Source organism: Nyctibius grandis, chromosome 6 (assembly GCF_013368605.1).
Source record: "Nyctibius grandis isolate bNycGra1 chromosome 6, bNycGra1.pri, whole genome shotgun sequence".
Taxonomy (NCBI): Eukaryota; Metazoa; Chordata; class Aves; order Nyctibiiformes; family Nyctibiidae; genus Nyctibius; species Nyctibius grandis.
The window spans coordinates 30957958-30974742 of NC_090663.1; the positions used below are offsets into that span (position 1 = coordinate 30957958).

Below are 16785 nucleotides of genomic sequence, written 5' to 3' on the forward strand. Positions count from 1 at the left end.
TACTCTTACATATAGGATTGTATAAAATTGAATTATTTGAAACCTTTCTGTTTGTTAGTAAAAAATGGTGTTTTTTCTCCTAGTTCTACTGTTTAACCACTCCTACTTAATATATTTCCATTTACACAGTATGACTTTTGATGTAAGCAAAAATGTGACCATGACTTAGTGTTTAGGGATTACTTAATAACATTAAAGTAATTTTTTGGCAAAAATGCTGATTTAAAGTATCAGGTCTAAAAATCTTCAAGCACTGTAAGAAAGTAAGCCGAATTTTTATGACTTAACAAAGCCAATAACATCTATTAATAAAATTGTATGCAGATTCGAACCATGTTTTAACATCAAAGGACCTTATTTAGAAATACCTGAGAATCTTGGTTTTTATTGTGCATTTGGGCTGCTTGTTTCCACTGATTTATGAGCTGCACTAACATTTTTACTGCATTGTCAAGAAGCGTTGGGTGGACGTCAGTCACTTCACGCACAATAAAATATACAAATCCTGAAAGAACATCTTCCCGCCAATCTGGAAAATCAAGCATTAATGCTTGGAGAGTATTGAAAGCCAAGGCACGAAGTTCTTCATCCATATGAATTGTCAGCCTGTTTAGAAAAAACACCAGTATCATCACCCTAGATTGGCATACTCTTAACCAGTCTTTATAAATTAAAGTTTGGTGTTAACTCTTCCTTCTTTACTGTACAATGTAGAATACTTCCACACAGATGCATTTTCTGCACTGAATACCTCTGAAACTGGCTACTAACAGAAGACACTACTACTACAGCAAAATAATGCAAGACTTCACAAAACTTAGTATAAACAAATAATTTTCAAGAGAGATGGTCAAGTCTTCCATAAAGGCACTTCTTTGTGTGCCTCTGAGCAACCACCTTAGAGGTCAGTAGGCAGGCACCCTGTGATGTACAGGTTATTTTCTTCAAATTCAAATTGAAGAGAACAAATTATTTTTGCAGATAAAGCACCTTTGCTTAGGATTTGAGAAAAAAACTCGTGAAAAACCCCTTTGAATATATATTTTAAAATATGTCTCAGCCCACTATGGTAGAAGAAACTTATCTAGTAACTGTATTATTACTTAATACTTCATGTCTTTTATGTGATTTTTGACACTGAAGAAAAAGTGCTAGAAAAATCTTATTCTCTCACATTATTACTAACTTCTTTGTATCTATAACTCAACACATTATATGCCAATGAATTTATAATTTCAAAGCTAAAAGCTATCCTGTATTTCTGCACCAAGACCATTCTTGTATTAAAAATAAAAAAAATAAGAAGAGGAAGGTTTATCACTCTATTAATATGTAAAAACTGTCTGCATGTACCACGAGTACATATTTTCACTGAATGCTCAGTTTACCCACCTGCAAAGACCTGGCTGTCCAGTTCTCTCAACTATTTATCAGTACTGATAAGGCACACTCAATTTAAACTGAGATAAGAGATGGAAGAATATGGGTAGTGTTGGATCAAAAAAAAAAAATGGAAAAAAGGAAGCAGGATTAGTAGAGGACAAGAAAAAAAGTTTCCTGTAAGAGTCTGTTTCACATTTTGGTAATGTCAAACAAGAAAGAAAAGAAAAAAAGGGGGAAAAAAAGTATGACAGTAGTAACAAAAAGATAAGACAAGTTCAAAAAACAACGCAACAGAAATAAATTCCTACTTTTCAAAAAATTCTCTCTAAAAATAAGTGCAGATCTTCCGGATAAATTTACCTCCTGATGCTCTGGCCAGTAACACTTGACCAACTGCAGAAGGTAGGCAAGAATAGATCAGATTCTGTATGCAGTGGACTCACTACATAGTGCACTGACAAACTCTTATACACACCACATTTAAAAAGCAACATCCACTAAGAGCAGAATTTAATTTCCCTTACCTTGCAAGCAATTCAATGAGGTCAGTCCTGCTCATGCCATCTGGAATCAGTCTTGGGATAGCAGCAATACAAGTTCTGAACAAATCTATCTTAGGTTTTCTCTCACCCCTACAAAAACAGTTTATAACCAACAAAACAACAGGAAAATCTACTTCAGTACACCACAAATATATTCAATTTCATGTCAGAACTAAGGAGCTTACAAAAACGTTTATCATTAATTAACGAAATTAGCATTCATTTCAGAACAGTCAAGTAAAAAGCCAACAATTGTAATGTATTAATCATGGCATTTGCAACATTACAGCACAAAAATAATATGACGTAACTGTGACAGTGAAAATAATGTCATTCAGTACGTACGTAATCATGTCTTCAGGTTCTTTATTGGACATCTGCACACTAGTCATGCACATGGGCCTTCCAACTTCTTTGTCCAAATGCCTAAGAATGCTATCTAGCGCTTTTCTGACTTGAGGGTAGTATATGGACATTCCTGAAAAGCCAAAGAGTTCCAATCACCTCTTTCATTTGTTCTCATTTAATTTTCACATTTTTATTAAAATATTTGCCACTTATTCAGCTTAGGACAAATTTCTTCTTGTACAAAAGATGACACGAAACACACATTTTAAGTGTCAAAAGAAATGCATGTTAAATGAGTAGTAGGAGGTATTATATGAAAGTAGAAGTTTCTTTCAGAAACAACATAAACAAGGAAGTAACCATTAGCTGCTTTTCTGTTTTCTCAATTCCAAGCATTTTAGTTCTAGTTTAAATTTTACATGCTGAAACAGTCCGTTAGTCCCAACTACCTCATCCACAGAACATCAACAGAGCGCAGGGATCAAAACTGTCTTACTCTACTTTACCTACAGGACATTTGGGACATTCTAGAGTGACATGAAGGGAACAAAACTTGCCATGCTATTTACCACACTAATTGCACTCAGGCTTCTTTATGCTAATTTGGCAGTGCAAAACACTTCAAAAAAAGCCATGGATTTGGTCTCGGACACCAGAAGGTCAGTATTGTCTAGCAGCCCTCTCTAAAGAATCAAAGCAATTCTGTTAAAACAAACTATCATTAGATTCTCGTCAACAAAATAAATAAAGTTACACAAATGTACTGCCTGAGAACAATTGAGAACATATATGCACATACTGGAATGCCAACTTACAAAAGAATACAACATACCTATAACTTTTGCTTCCTCATCTGTCAGCGTTTTATTGAGAAAAATTTTCTTCACACGCAGAGTATTTCCTGAGGGAAGAACAACTCCTGTTGTTGGCATTGGTGGCTCACCATCTTTCTGCTGCAAGCTATCTGCTATGACAAGGAAGACTCTGAGGCCAATATTCATCCTCTTCAACAGCAAAAAAGGGAAGAAAAAGGAAAGAGAAAACAGAAGGAATTAAAACATTAAAGTGAGGCAAAACACGAACTGCATTTTCCCCCTCTTTTAAAAAGACAGCAGTATGGTTCCAGTAGGACAGGCATTATTTAAATGTTACATATTAGGGTAATGAAAGTAACAAGAATAAAGTTTAAGCCTTCAGTGCCTCCCCACAACTTTGATTCCAGTTAACTGACTTGGCATAAGCTACTATACCGAATATTTTATAGTACAGAGCACTAGAGGACTTAATATGAATCTTGAGAATGACATACTGAAGACAGACATTGCTTAAACATCTCATCTGTTAGATTGGGTTGTGAACTGTAAGAGCTAAGTACGACTTCCCTGAAAAAAGGCTTTACAGTTATACTGTAACAAAAATCCACACATACTTACTGAAATTACCGTTGAAATGAGCCTGAACTGTAGTACTGCTGCTAGCTTACCAGAAATGAAACAGCAATTGTGCACGACTACAATTACTTCTTTAGTTTTAGCAGAACACCCCTTCAGATATTCATTAATCTGCTTTCATCCCAGCTCAAAAATAGTTAACCACTTTCCCCTCAAAAATCCCCCAATGCCCTGTTCTCGCTGCAGGCAAGTAAGGAGCTTTTTTTACCTCTGGATTAATAGTGAAGGTTTTAGGTGATTTTCCAACACTAAGAAGATCAAATATTATTTCTTTCATTGCAAAATCCAAACGTTCCTATAAAGGAAAACAGACTGATATGATCATCTCTTTTCTGTTAATAGCCACAGTTTAATTTCTTGGCTTTGCACAGGTGCTGGGTATCATGTCTTAAAAGTTAAAAAAAAATAAAAAAGAAGAAAAAAATATTCCTTTTTTCCTATTTATTCTTATGTTCTTTTTTAAATATAGTACAATTCAACACAGCTCATCCCCTTATATGGTTGAACCGTTTCTCCTGAAAAAATTCCCAGACAATTCTGCTCAGGTCAAACACATTTCTACAAATGAGCTGAACCGTTTTAGTTAACTAAAAATCAGTGATAAAAAGAGGAGTCCTAGAAAACAAATATAAACAGCGAAGGGTTGTGTGTCCTGCTGCATCCCTGTATGACCAGAAGCAAATAATTTTGGAAGCTGAAGCACAGACAAGCTACCTGTAAGACAGGAAAACATGTCTCTAATCTATAAGGTTATAGATGAATGAGAGTTTATCTTGTGAGACCATATCCTGCATTTTGATATTAGGACAACAAAAGCACCTGAAATAATACAAATCATAATGCAATACTAACTACACACTACTGCATACATACCATACTTTTTCTGTTTACAAAGGCTAGTCTCCAGGCTAAATATACATGGATATTACTGTTCAAATGCTTTGTCCCTTATAAAAATATTACAACGGAATATACTAATTATATTAGTGTATTTTTAATATATATACACGCACACACCCCCCTCCAAAACAGAACACTACAAATGTAGATATTAATCATCATTATGTTCACACACAACAGTTATTGAAGTTTAAGTAAAGAAAATTTGCCACTAGTAGAAACAGAATGAGTCATTTCATTTGTTACATATATTTGGGGAAATTCTCTTCAAGATATGAGCATTAATTCAGTGCAAATATTTCAAAAACTAACCTTAAATTTACATTTCTTCCAAATAATGCTCATCCTATTCTTATAGCTCTACCTAGATGTATTCTTACCTGAGCAATGAACTGAATAATCTTCACAAATATATTCAGAGGTGTGTCTCGTGGGACCACACTACGTGATCCTTTTGGAAAAAGTGCTGAAACGATGCTCATGAGACGGCTACAAGAATTTAGAAACAAAAAGAAATAAAAAAAACTCTCAAAAATAACTTTTTGTAATAACATAGATGTTACAGTTCAAATCTGGAAGAATGTAGGGGGGTTACTACTAAATAATACAGAAGCATATGATAGATAGGACCACCTACAGAAAGCACAGCCCTCTACTCTCACAGGCAACCCAGTATCCTGGGTTCATTTATAAAGTGACCAGGATCCTGCTTTAAACTAGTTAGTAATAGTCAGGAGAAGGGGCAAAATCTGAATGACTATTCCAGGTTCCCATGATGCTAATTTATAAAGAAAACCTTTTCATTTCCAGCCCATACTTAGTGATCACCACTTCATACCCTATTTGTTCGAGTACCATTACTGTCTTTTAACTTTAATAAATTTCCTGCGTCTTATCTCTCAGCCCTCTTCTATCCCTGCATATCCCTCCAAAGACAATCGTAGACTATTCTTTCTCCTTGTCAAAGTAATCAAGTTCTTTTGGTTTTCTCTATTAAAATGAAATCTTTGTTCCCCTGTTTATCCAACTAGACCACCCCTGAGCTGGCTTCAAGACCTCTTGATATCACTAGGGGGAAAAAAACCCCACCAATCAATAGTTTAAAATCCTTTGCATAATAAGCTTACCTTTGAGTTACAGTGTTGCTTTCACATTTTATTCTAATAACATAAACCCACAATAACCTATACAAAGATTCCAGTGCAACTCGGGACATTTTAGGATCTTTATTCTGTAAAATAAATGAAAAATACAGTTACTGTTGCCTGTGAGACACTCGGAAAATTCTATTATTACTCTTTTGACTTTTTAGAATCTTTTCAAATTTTTTTAACAATGAAAACTGATGTGTTTAATACTGACCACAAGTTTTAATGTGTTTTCATAAAAACAACCCTGTATTGCATATTCCCAATACTATTTGAACATTTAACTAGTAATTCCAGATTATTTTACACATCTCTCACTCTGAGAGCAGAGGAGTAACTAAAAAGCAGATAAACCTCCTGAGATGAACAGCAAGGCTGTATTGCTTCCAAGAACTTTTCTCAGAAAGCCATTGCTAACAAATACCTACTTTATAGCAAACTAAGTTATCATTTGTCTGAAGTATTGGAGTAGCTGCTTTGGATCATGTACAAAGTCTAAGTCCATCATTCAGTTTATGACAGCAGACAGTAGCAGGTACAGAAGAAAAGAGCGCAAAACAGGGCAGGCACACAAGGATGCTTCTCTGGGTGTTCACGCCAGGGTTCATGCAACTTGCCATTTCCTGAGGGCTGTATTAGTGTTTACTCACTTCCAAGGGACTTTTATTGTAACAATTAAGCTAGTGCTGTCTTGATTTAATATAAAATCTTGTGGTATAATTCAGTTTAAATTATGCACTGTATGAAAAAAAAAAATTGTCTTAAAGCTGCTACTACGAGTTTCGTGTTGCTGCTCCTAGCCCTTAGACTGTGTAAACCACTAAGTAAGTAACATTCTTCATACCAGCTCCAGCAATCCCTTTTCCAACTAGGGATTCTTGGTGTATTTATAATCTTGAAGTGTCCAGTAAGATTCTTGGAATTGGCCACAAGTATGAGCTTATGAACAGAATAAATGATTCCCTGTTGTCATCTTTTCAGGTGTTCTCTCAGTTTTAAAAAAAACAACCAACCAAACAACCAAAAAACCCCAAACAAAAAAAAAAACACTAACAAAAGAACCACATTCCTCATCTCCACTGAAGTCTCTCTGTTTCAAGACGTATCTATATGATGACTGAAACCTAATTAATTTCACATTTTGTGGCCTCTACCACAAGCCAATGAGTCAGGACAGCACAGTACTTTGTCCTCCCAGGACAAGTGGAGTGCAATTTCACAAAGGGTGTAAGTGGATCTAAGACCATACTGTTCCAAAAGAGATGGTCTCATCCTTGGTTCCCTCCTCTGCAATCTCACTGCTCCCTTTGCATTGACTCCAGCAGTAAGAAAGTCCAACTCACACCAGTAAGATGATCCAAATAATTTCATGGCCATGTCTATGCAATAGGCAGTGGGTAAATTTAGGAAGGTGATCTGGACAAAATCTAACCAGTAAAAGGTGACATGTGTCCCTGGTTAGTATTCAGACAGGTAACTGTCCCCCTGTCCAGTTAATTTACCAGCAGCGCTACTGTGAGGAAGAAGCAAACACTCATAATTGTACGAGAGGGTGAGACAGTGGTAGCTTTGATTTTAATCAACTTAAACAGCAAAACACCATGATATTATTACTTCTCATATTTAATCTACAGGCCAACTGTTCTTGATGTTCAAGGTAGGCTGGTGAATTCATTGGTACACACATTATCGAAGTCTCTCGGAAATGTGGTGTCTAAAACTGAGTAAGGCTTCGGTTTTCTTATTTTTGATATTCCTAATAGGAGCCTAACTTACAGGTCCAGAAGAAAATAAAAAATTTACTACTGGCTTTCAATCATCTAATACAAAAAATGGTATAAGTAGCAGATATTTTACAATGTGTTAACAACACTCCACCTGTTAGGAGGTTTATCATTCAATATAGCTACTTCTGATTAGTTATGATAAAGTTCGCTGCTTTGTTAAAAAAAAAAAAAGCATGTATGAGGAGATATTCACCTTTAAAAAAAGGGTTACAAAATAAATACAGCAGTACTTCTAATTTCTTAAGCACTGAAAATTTTCATTTTCTCTTCCTATAACTAGGAACTAAACAAATATGCTAGAAGAAAATGGCTTTTTGGGTCTAATTTATGGCACACTTCTTGTATACTTGGTGTTAATATGTCAGTATTTCCTTTTCTCTCTGACATCACTGCAACTAGAGTACAGTGTATGTGGCCTATGTAATTCACCAGCCTGGCTGAATTTCAGTCATTTTAGCTGATGCCTGTCAGATTTTAAAGCACTCCATCTGGGGTTTTTTTCAAACATAGTTTTGTTTAAAATCCTAAAACTTTTAACATAAATTATATCAGCAGACGATGGAATAAGCTGTCAAGAACTGTATCTCTGTTACAAAACTAAAAAAGTAAGAGCAAATCTACAGTGGTCTGTAGATGACACATGACACATTAAGATGAGTCAATGAAACACATCTCAATGAAGGCAAGAAACAAAATAGCATTTTTTCCACGTTAGTCAAACGTAGTCACTTACTGAAGAAAGTACTTTTTAATACTGATGTTAAACTTTTCTTCTGTTCTGAACTAAAACAATTTCTACTTTTTAAAACCTGCAAAACCAACAGTGTAAAAGTCTGTCAAGTTAGTACACTGCAAGTTGTTACAGTAAATCAGTTTCACATTTTTTTATTGTGAAAATGTTTTCAAGTTTGCTCGCATGCAAGACGCTTTTTGAAATGAATTAACAAAAAACCATACATGTGAATAGGCAGTTTACTTCCAGTGGAAACATGCACTGCTGCTCAGGGAAACTAGCAGTGATATTGATACTCAATCTCACAAAGCCACGTTTTCACCCTCAAGGAAAAACTGATATTAGGTAATTTTCTGATCTTTCTCCTTTACTCCCTGGCAAGAAAAAAGAAGACCTTTGAAACATTAGCTATTCTTAGTCCTGCTGCTTCTTAACAACACTAACAGCAATTTTACACAGAAAGGAAAGGACAAAATACAACAATTAACATAAAAACCAAAACAAAGTATTTACATGAGACAGAGCAACGTTTCACTGAGTTATAACAACATATTAACTCACCTGCAGTGTTTCTATTTGTTTTCTGATACTGTTGTTAGATGGCATCTAAATAAAGCAATGTGAGACAGCAAAACATAACAAACATGAGAATGGGAGGCACATGCATGTTAGATGAAAAAAAGCACAAAAACAACAGATAGCTGTCTCGTAAGGACTCTATTCAGTAGAAATACAGGTTTTGCTATAGTGGCAGAAAACGTTCCACCCAACAGTGCCGCACAACGCTAGACACTCTTCTCTCCCGTTTCAGCAGCTTGCTTAAATGTTCCTTCCTCTCCCCAGAAGAGGTGGTAAGGATACCACGACAACTCAGCTTCATCGAAGAATCTATCAGCTTTCTGTCAAACCTGCTAAAATTAGTCTATCTAAATGCTAGTCAAAAAAGTAAGCAAAATGCTTTACAATACCGACCCAGTGTTATTGTCTGCTGAACAAATTCAGAATTTTGCCTACACTACAGTTTGTCAAGAAATGCCCTGCTGGGCTCAATGCTGAAACAGCACCCCAGCTGCTTTGTGGGACAAGGCCAGACACATGTATGCCAAGAGACACCCTTTGCTACACTCCAGGCCTAAGCTAACTCTTCCAACTCACTTATCTGCTATTGGTATGGGTCCAGACCCAGAGCTATTTAATCCTTCCTCGTAGCAGTGACAGCAGGAAACAAAAAAGAAAAAAACACAAAACTAGGCTTCCTCCTTTCAGCAAGGCTAGGATGTTTTCCCCATACAATAAGCCTGCTTTGAGGATAACTAAAGGTAGTGTGCACCCAGTACAAAGAGTTTACAAGGGCAATAAATATTGCCAGTATTGGATCAGGATTCAGAGCGCTCTCAGGAGCATTATCAAGTACGACGTAGCACTGAAATACTGCAGGGTAAGGCAGGGTACGAATATACTTTGCATTGGGTACTATGGAGCACCTGCGAAGATGTGAGCTGTCACACCATGGCAAATGGGAAATTGCTTATTCCAGCCACCGAAGTGCGACCACACGTTGTTTATTGCGAGGTAAGAGTTTGCACTGGGCAGTCACCAGGGAATAAACTGAGCACCAGGAGTCCTACCTTACCTATGCGCGGCTTGGTAATGGCCCTGTACTCTTCATAGAATACCCCTGTGATGGAGCTTAAGTGTTGTCGTTAATTTGTTAATTTTAACTAATACGGTAGGGGTGGATGAACCTTTTCAGTACTCTATCTACCAGTAACTCTCAAAATTACTTGATTAAATAACAAAGACACTAGAGACAATGGATTTGGAATCCTTATTGCATTTTACATATTTAAGTAACTGCAAATAAAATAACTTCAGTCATTAGGAAATCAGGAAATAAAATGGGGAAGGGGAAATCTGGAAGACTAAACTGCTGTGAAATTCAGATTTATAAATTAATGAGATTACTTATTACAGACTGCATGCATTTAATTAGCTTCAGAAACAAAGGAATACATTAATTCATAAGACACATGAGGACAGTGGGGATGTATTTTTCAAGAGTAAACTCAAAGTTTCTGAACAAGCTAGGCACACAAAAAGCCAATAGTATTTGGTGGGCCAAGTTAAACCAAGCCATAAAATATCCTAAACAACTCCTTGATGGCACAGCATCATAACACTACAAATTCTGAACTGCAGAAATTCATATGTAGAATTTCTGCTGAATAGAGCCTTACAGTAAATGTGTTGTTAGTGGTTAACAAAACTAAGTAAAATATAAAATGCATGCTCAGCAACTACCAGTTAAACTCACTGGCATTTATAGCTTTAATACATCCATTATCAGCAATGGACATTATGCCAGAAAAAAGCAACTCCTAGACTGTAAGAATATTTTTAAAAGCTTTAAAACAAAAGCAAAAGCAGCCTCCATAAGCAAAATAAACAACGAAACAAAAATCAAGGCAAATATTGCAAAAGAACTGCAAATGTTAGATGAAAAATATACAAAAACCCAACAAGCAACAGAAAAGTGTGAAAGATGTCATGAAAACAAAATGACCCTTAAAAAAAATCCAAGCAGCTAAACCTGTTTCCTCCTGACTTCATGATGGTTTACATATTTTACTAATAAGCTTTGGAACTGTCACTCATACCTAACCAGAATGAATATTGTGAAGGCAGATGAAAGAATTTATTAAATTATCAAAATCAATACATCAGACAAAATAATAAACTATGTTAATCAAAATTAAGGAAAGAACATGTACAACAATTAATGCTACAAGAAATTCACTAAAACAAATCCCTAATTTCTAAGTATCTTGATCTCTTTATCAATCAACTCATGTTTACAACGCTATCAACTGAAGCAATGAGTTAAAGGGACACTGTAATTTTTATTTGGAAAATATATATCACAGGCTGTAGATAGAATCTCTTTTCTGGACTCCCAATTCATTTTCTATTCCTTCAACAAGTGAATAAGAGAGAGAACTTTTTCACTTACTATACATTCCACTTATAGGAGTAGACAAGTCACTTATTTTCCACATATAATTTGCACATGAAGAATTACAGTTTGTACTTTCTCTCGCATAAATAGCATTTTATTAGCAGATACTTCTCCTGCAGATTTTACTCAATAAAACTGATGGTCCCCAAGGAGGCCACATCTATTTCCTGCATTATATAGCATCACAAAAACTTCCTACTAAGTTTAATACTAATGGAGACTTAAGACATTTAATTTACAAAAAAAAAAAAAATTCACAGTGTCCTTTTAAACAGCCAAATATTCTTTGTTTTTTGGCATGAGAATGCTGAGAACACATCTGAACATCGCTACTGATTTGCAACAGTTCCTTAATTGAAAAGGAGTCTTACCTTTAAATGTGACAAACAGTTCTGCAGGAAAACGTGCCAGTTATTTAAAAAAAACTGTTTCTGACTGACACACAACAGGCAGGTGATCAATGGATACAAAGCCTATGAGTAGGGGGGAAAAAGAATTGATCAAATTGCTCTTTGCAAACCTCCCAAGTCTTGTACATTGAGAATGAGACACGCAGTCAGTTCTTGTCTCTCGCTCTCACAGTTTTAGCACAGCAGCCTTTCCCCTGCACTAGGACACACATGCCAGGCACGGTGTTCTGGGTATCACCTACGTGCTGTAAGAGCTCACAGTGTAATACCGGGGCAGTGGGACCATGGTGAAGCTCACCCCCTAGCAAGGCCTGATCTCAAACAAAGACTGCAAGCAGATCTCACCCTTTGTACAATACTTGCTCTTTCCCTGCAACCACATGATTCAATTCATGGGGTCCTACACGCTGGGAGAGGGAACTGCCTCTAAGAACATCACTCAGGAAAAACATCATCAACTCAGTAAAAACTGAGGCAGACTTTAGGTTGTCAGAAATGTTACTTCTCCTCAAGGTCTACTTTCAGTAAGGAATGAAGCACAACTTAATAACATCTGTGAATATGCAGACTAGCATGACTTTGCTTTGCTTTAGTAACATGAGATTTGTTTAAATACCACGTACTTTAACAGAATACATAATCGTGATTAATACCAAATCTGACTGCAGGTTATCTTGTTATGGAGCAAAATTAAAGAATGGGGATGAACAGGTAAATTCTAATCTTGATGTAACAATGTTTCTGACTTCATAAATAAAATGACATTGTGAATACTAATATCAACTACTTCACATTATTTTTACATAAGGAGTTTAACCATGTACAATGATATATGCTTTATACGCTCAGAATACCAGAAAGTAAAGTTTGTCCCTAACACGAAAGTGAGGATAAATCATTTAAAATTCACTTGCATGTACTGAATATGCCAAGTGTAATGCAAAATTTAGCTCTACGTTTCCACCAAAATGAAGTGAATCAACTTGAAACATGGCTGCCATGGTCATCAAGAATTACCAAAGACTGCATTAATAAGAGATTTAAATCCTTGCTAAGATGCAGTCTTAGCGGGGAAAAAACCTGATATTTGTATCTGAAAAAGATAATAAAAAATATTGGGAAAAAAAACCCAAAGTGTATGAGGAAAGGGGAAAACAGGCAGAGCAGGGCTATTAACAGGCTGTTATTTTGCTGGAAAAATCATCTGGCACTTCAATCTTTTAATTAAACATAATTTAAATATACAGACTCCCTGAATGCAAGTTCTTTTTAGAAGAGACATTAGGTTAAATAAGTCTGTGCTAAAACTCACTAAAATAATCAAAAACAAGCATCGGTTTCAAGACAATCTCACAAGTAAGATAATAGAGCACGTATCTTGCACAAAGAAGAATCACAATTAGAGCAAACGCATAGACACAGTGTGAATTTAATTATACTTGAACTGAGGAGTTAAGATTTAAATTAATACAACTGATAGCTTTCCTCATATAATGTACTAGCTTAAAGGTCTAAAATGAGCAAAATGGAGAAGTTGAAATATTTCTTTAAAATACCAGTGAATGCTTCTTTCTTGAACTCAATTCAAAGGTAGTCTGATAAAGCATCTCCACAAAATTTTTCAAACATGGCACATTCACTTCATTTTTAACAGCCTATTAAAAAAAATACACACATAAATGAGTTTTAAAGTTTATACAGAAGGCAATTTAAATATACATTAATATGTCCGTGAATTCAAGAACATTCAAAAGTTAAACCTCACACTAGGTAAGTATTTGAGTGTATTTATTGGAAATATAAACAAAAGCATAAGAAATCACGTCATATACTACATACAGTTAAAAAAACGTAATGAAATAGAACAAACCCAAAACCCATTAAAAAAAAAACCACAATTTAAAAAATGTGGCCTGTATTCCATACTTAAAGAAGTATGTGCCACAAACTAAAAAATAAAAACTACACTGCAACTCTTTAAAAGTATAATTTCATATATTTAAAAAATAATACCCATAAGTTTTTCACTGTTCCCCTCTTCAATGCTCCCCTTTTCTTTTATGTCCTCTAGTTCTGAAAACTGGAAACTTAGGAAATGATACACAGGATTACCAGCCAACCACCATGTAAGTGGTCTCTGTTTAGCTTTCAGAATTGACGAAACAGGTACATGGAGCCCTACACCTTTTTTACCTACTCTGCCCTTGCATACAGAATAGCCTTCCTTCCACAAACCAGGCAGCTACCTCCTTCATCCAAAGCCCTGCAAGCCTCTTAAGGCTTCTCTCTGCGTACCTGTGATGATCCATTTAAACATTATTCTCAACCTACTGTTTTATACTGTGTTTCTGCTTTATTGATCAAATTGGGGGGTGGGGTGTTGGAGAAGGGGTTGGCTTTTCTGGAAGAGAGTCTCTATACTCATGATTTCCCTATAATATAAAGTAATTTTTTGTTAGTTTTTATTATTCGAAGTTACTAAAAGATAAGTCATGTCCACCTTGCTAAGAATACCCTGAAAACATTCATGATGGGGAAGCACAAAAAATAGTGTATAATATCTCTGTAATACATATAAATCCAAAAAGAAAGAACTGAGAAAGTAACTATGTTTTAAATCACTTCCTACACACCCCCACGTTATTTATCTTTTGCTATTCTTAAGCTCTAATTTGATCAGTACCCCGCTAGCTCCAAATGAGAAATCAGTCAGTTGTTGCCAGCACCGCACTGTTGCTTTGGGATATAACCTTGGGCTTACAGATCAGCCTTAACTTCCCCACTCTAAAATACGCTGTCATCTGTCATACCTGCGGGGTCCAAATCAGATCATATTTTAAAAAATGGCTGAATGACTAAAGCAAGAGAATGACAGTAAAGAAATCACAATGCCGAAACCCAAAAGCTTCCTCGGTTAAGCAATTTTCTGTATCCAAGACACAGAAAAAACTAGATTCAGTTCCTTCATCTCCTTCAAAACGCTTCAAACTTGTATCTCGCATCTTCCAATAGAATGACTAACCCTCTCAACCGCATCTCAATCTGGGATGGGTCTCTCCGCTTCTATTTATATTTATTGTATAAAATGATTAGAGACTCAATGAGTCAGAAGGAAATATGAAGCCTCCCTCACCAACCATTTTAAAGCGCTGATTCAGGCTGTGCTTGTAGGAAGCGATCCACAGAACACCACAGGCACTCTACACAGCCGGTGTGAGTGCCTCTGCGGTTACCACCGGATAGTCCCAATTCCCAGACGCTGCTCCTGCCTCATGACTGTGTGTGCAGTTTTCACTATATTTAAATTATGATTTTGCAAACTAATGTTCGTGTTTACCTAAATGCTAAGGATTTTCACTATGCACCCCCACTCCAACTGCAGAGCAACTATGGAACTGAAAATGACAAATGCATTCACTTTTTAACAGGACAGGTAATTCTTTTCTAGAAGAGTATAAGTATGCCCAGGTGAGATCAGGATTTCAGTCAATAAACAGTCACTACTAACACTACCTCTTTGTGGTCATGCCTTAAGAGGAAAGATTATCTCCTTTCTAATTTTTAAAATAAATGCCCCAAGGTTGAGAATGGTGAAGGGAGAGAAGCATTTCCCGGCAGCTCAGGGCAAGGTAGACTGTGTGAAAGAGGACGCAGAGTTCAGAGAGATTAACCTTTCTTTTTCTACGAGCTTGCTTATACGGGATCCCCACCCAGCATGCGAGTCTTTGTAGATCCCGTTCTACAAAACAAGATCTACACATCCCAGTTCTCCATATATAAGAAGATACGCTGCCACAATCAGTCATAACACAGAGCCACAACCTGCCATTTTTCAGGACAGCACGCCAAACGCACTGCGGCCTAGCACCTGCTGATACAACTATCGTTTTAGGTAACAATCACAGCAAGTATCCATCTTACTATGATGAAACTTTCTGAGCTTATGGTAAATGGTCACCTTGAGGTGCACTGAGCTGCTGTAACTTCTCATTGACCTGTTGACTAAGCTTTACACAACTGAGCGAAGTGGCCTGGGAGGAAGGGGGAGAAACTGTCCTGACCGAAAGCACCCTCACAAGCAGTGTTAGAGGCTCTGTACATACAATACTGTGATGATATAAAGGTTTTTTTCTTGTTTGTGGCTGCTGAGTAAAATTTCTGGCTTTAGATTTAAAACATATACAGGAGATGATGGACTGCTCTTCCACTTGAAGGATTACATCTAGTGGACACTCACCTTTATGAACAATTTTTATTTAATTAGCCAAAACCTACATTCTTCCTTCTTGCATAGGAGTACACACTCTCCCTACTGGACTGTAAAAATTTTACATATCTCAGTTTATTCTAGAAAGAACTTAACAGGTTTCAGCTAATAAAGAAAAGCCAATGGGACCCTTAAGTGAACAAGTATTAAATCAAGGAAATTTCAAAATTTAGAGCAAGTAAAACATTACACAGTACTCTGGTGACAAAGGGGTCTAGAAAACACACAATTTTTAAAGGTTCTGAAAACAGATTGGAAACTAGCTAATACACAAATCACACTGACACATTTCCCTTGAAGAGGTTATGTAGGTGCTTGTAATTTACTTAATACTCTTTTTGAATCTGTAAAAATGTAATATAGTGAGGATTAATGAAGGCAATTTTAACAATGAAAGCCTAATTGAAAGTGAGGGGAATAGCAGGGAAAAAAAATAAAAATACTTACAGCAGCCACAGGGATGAGAATTTCCACAAACAAACCAGCAAGTGCATGTTTTATATCTTTATCTTTTACTTCCAAGAAGTATTGCGCACATTCCTTAGTAAGGAAGCATTAGAATAATATTTAGAAAAAATAAAACAAATGTCACTACACCATGAAAAACATTAGCAGCATCACATTAATTGCCAGTTTGAATGTAAAAAATGAAACGTGTTTAAGTCAGCCTTATATTCCTTGACAATATCAACTTTACTAAACATTAGAAATTTAAAAAAAATGTTTCTTCATTGATTAAAAAGAAATTGAAAAGAAAACATTTGTAAGACCAGATAGCTATTTATTTTCTAATCAGAATA

At 35.9% G+C, this 16785-nt stretch overlaps 1 protein-coding gene across 8 annotated transcripts in view; it reads right to left on the bottom strand.

The window, feature by feature from the left end:
* The window catches only part of FRYL (FRY like transcription coactivator), a 184742-nt gene that overhangs the window by 68428 nt on the left and 99529 nt on the right, over positions 1-16785 (bottom strand). For 5 of the 8 annotated variants that reach the window (XM_068402595.1, XM_068402589.1, XM_068402590.1 and 2 more), the window contains 11 exons: positions 16433-16525; positions 13275-13373; positions 11680-11781; positions 8854-8898; positions 5752-5855; positions 5005-5113; positions 3933-4019; positions 3106-3277; positions 2271-2403; positions 1908-2015; positions 369-606 (listed from right to left, as the gene is read on the bottom strand). In XM_068402595.1, coding sequence (XP_068258696.1) covers positions 369-606; positions 1908-2015; positions 2271-2403; positions 3106-3277; positions 3933-4019; positions 5005-5113; positions 5752-5855; positions 8854-8898; positions 11680-11781; positions 13275-13373; positions 16433-16525 — 1290 coding nt within the window. The remainder of the gene's footprint in view (positions 1-368; positions 607-1907; positions 2016-2270; positions 2404-3105; positions 3278-3932; positions 4020-5004; positions 5114-5751; positions 5856-8853; positions 8899-11679; positions 11782-13274; positions 13374-16432; positions 16526-16785) is intronic. The other 3 variants (XM_068402596.1, XM_068402592.1, XM_068402591.1) reach the window with 1 other exon arrangement.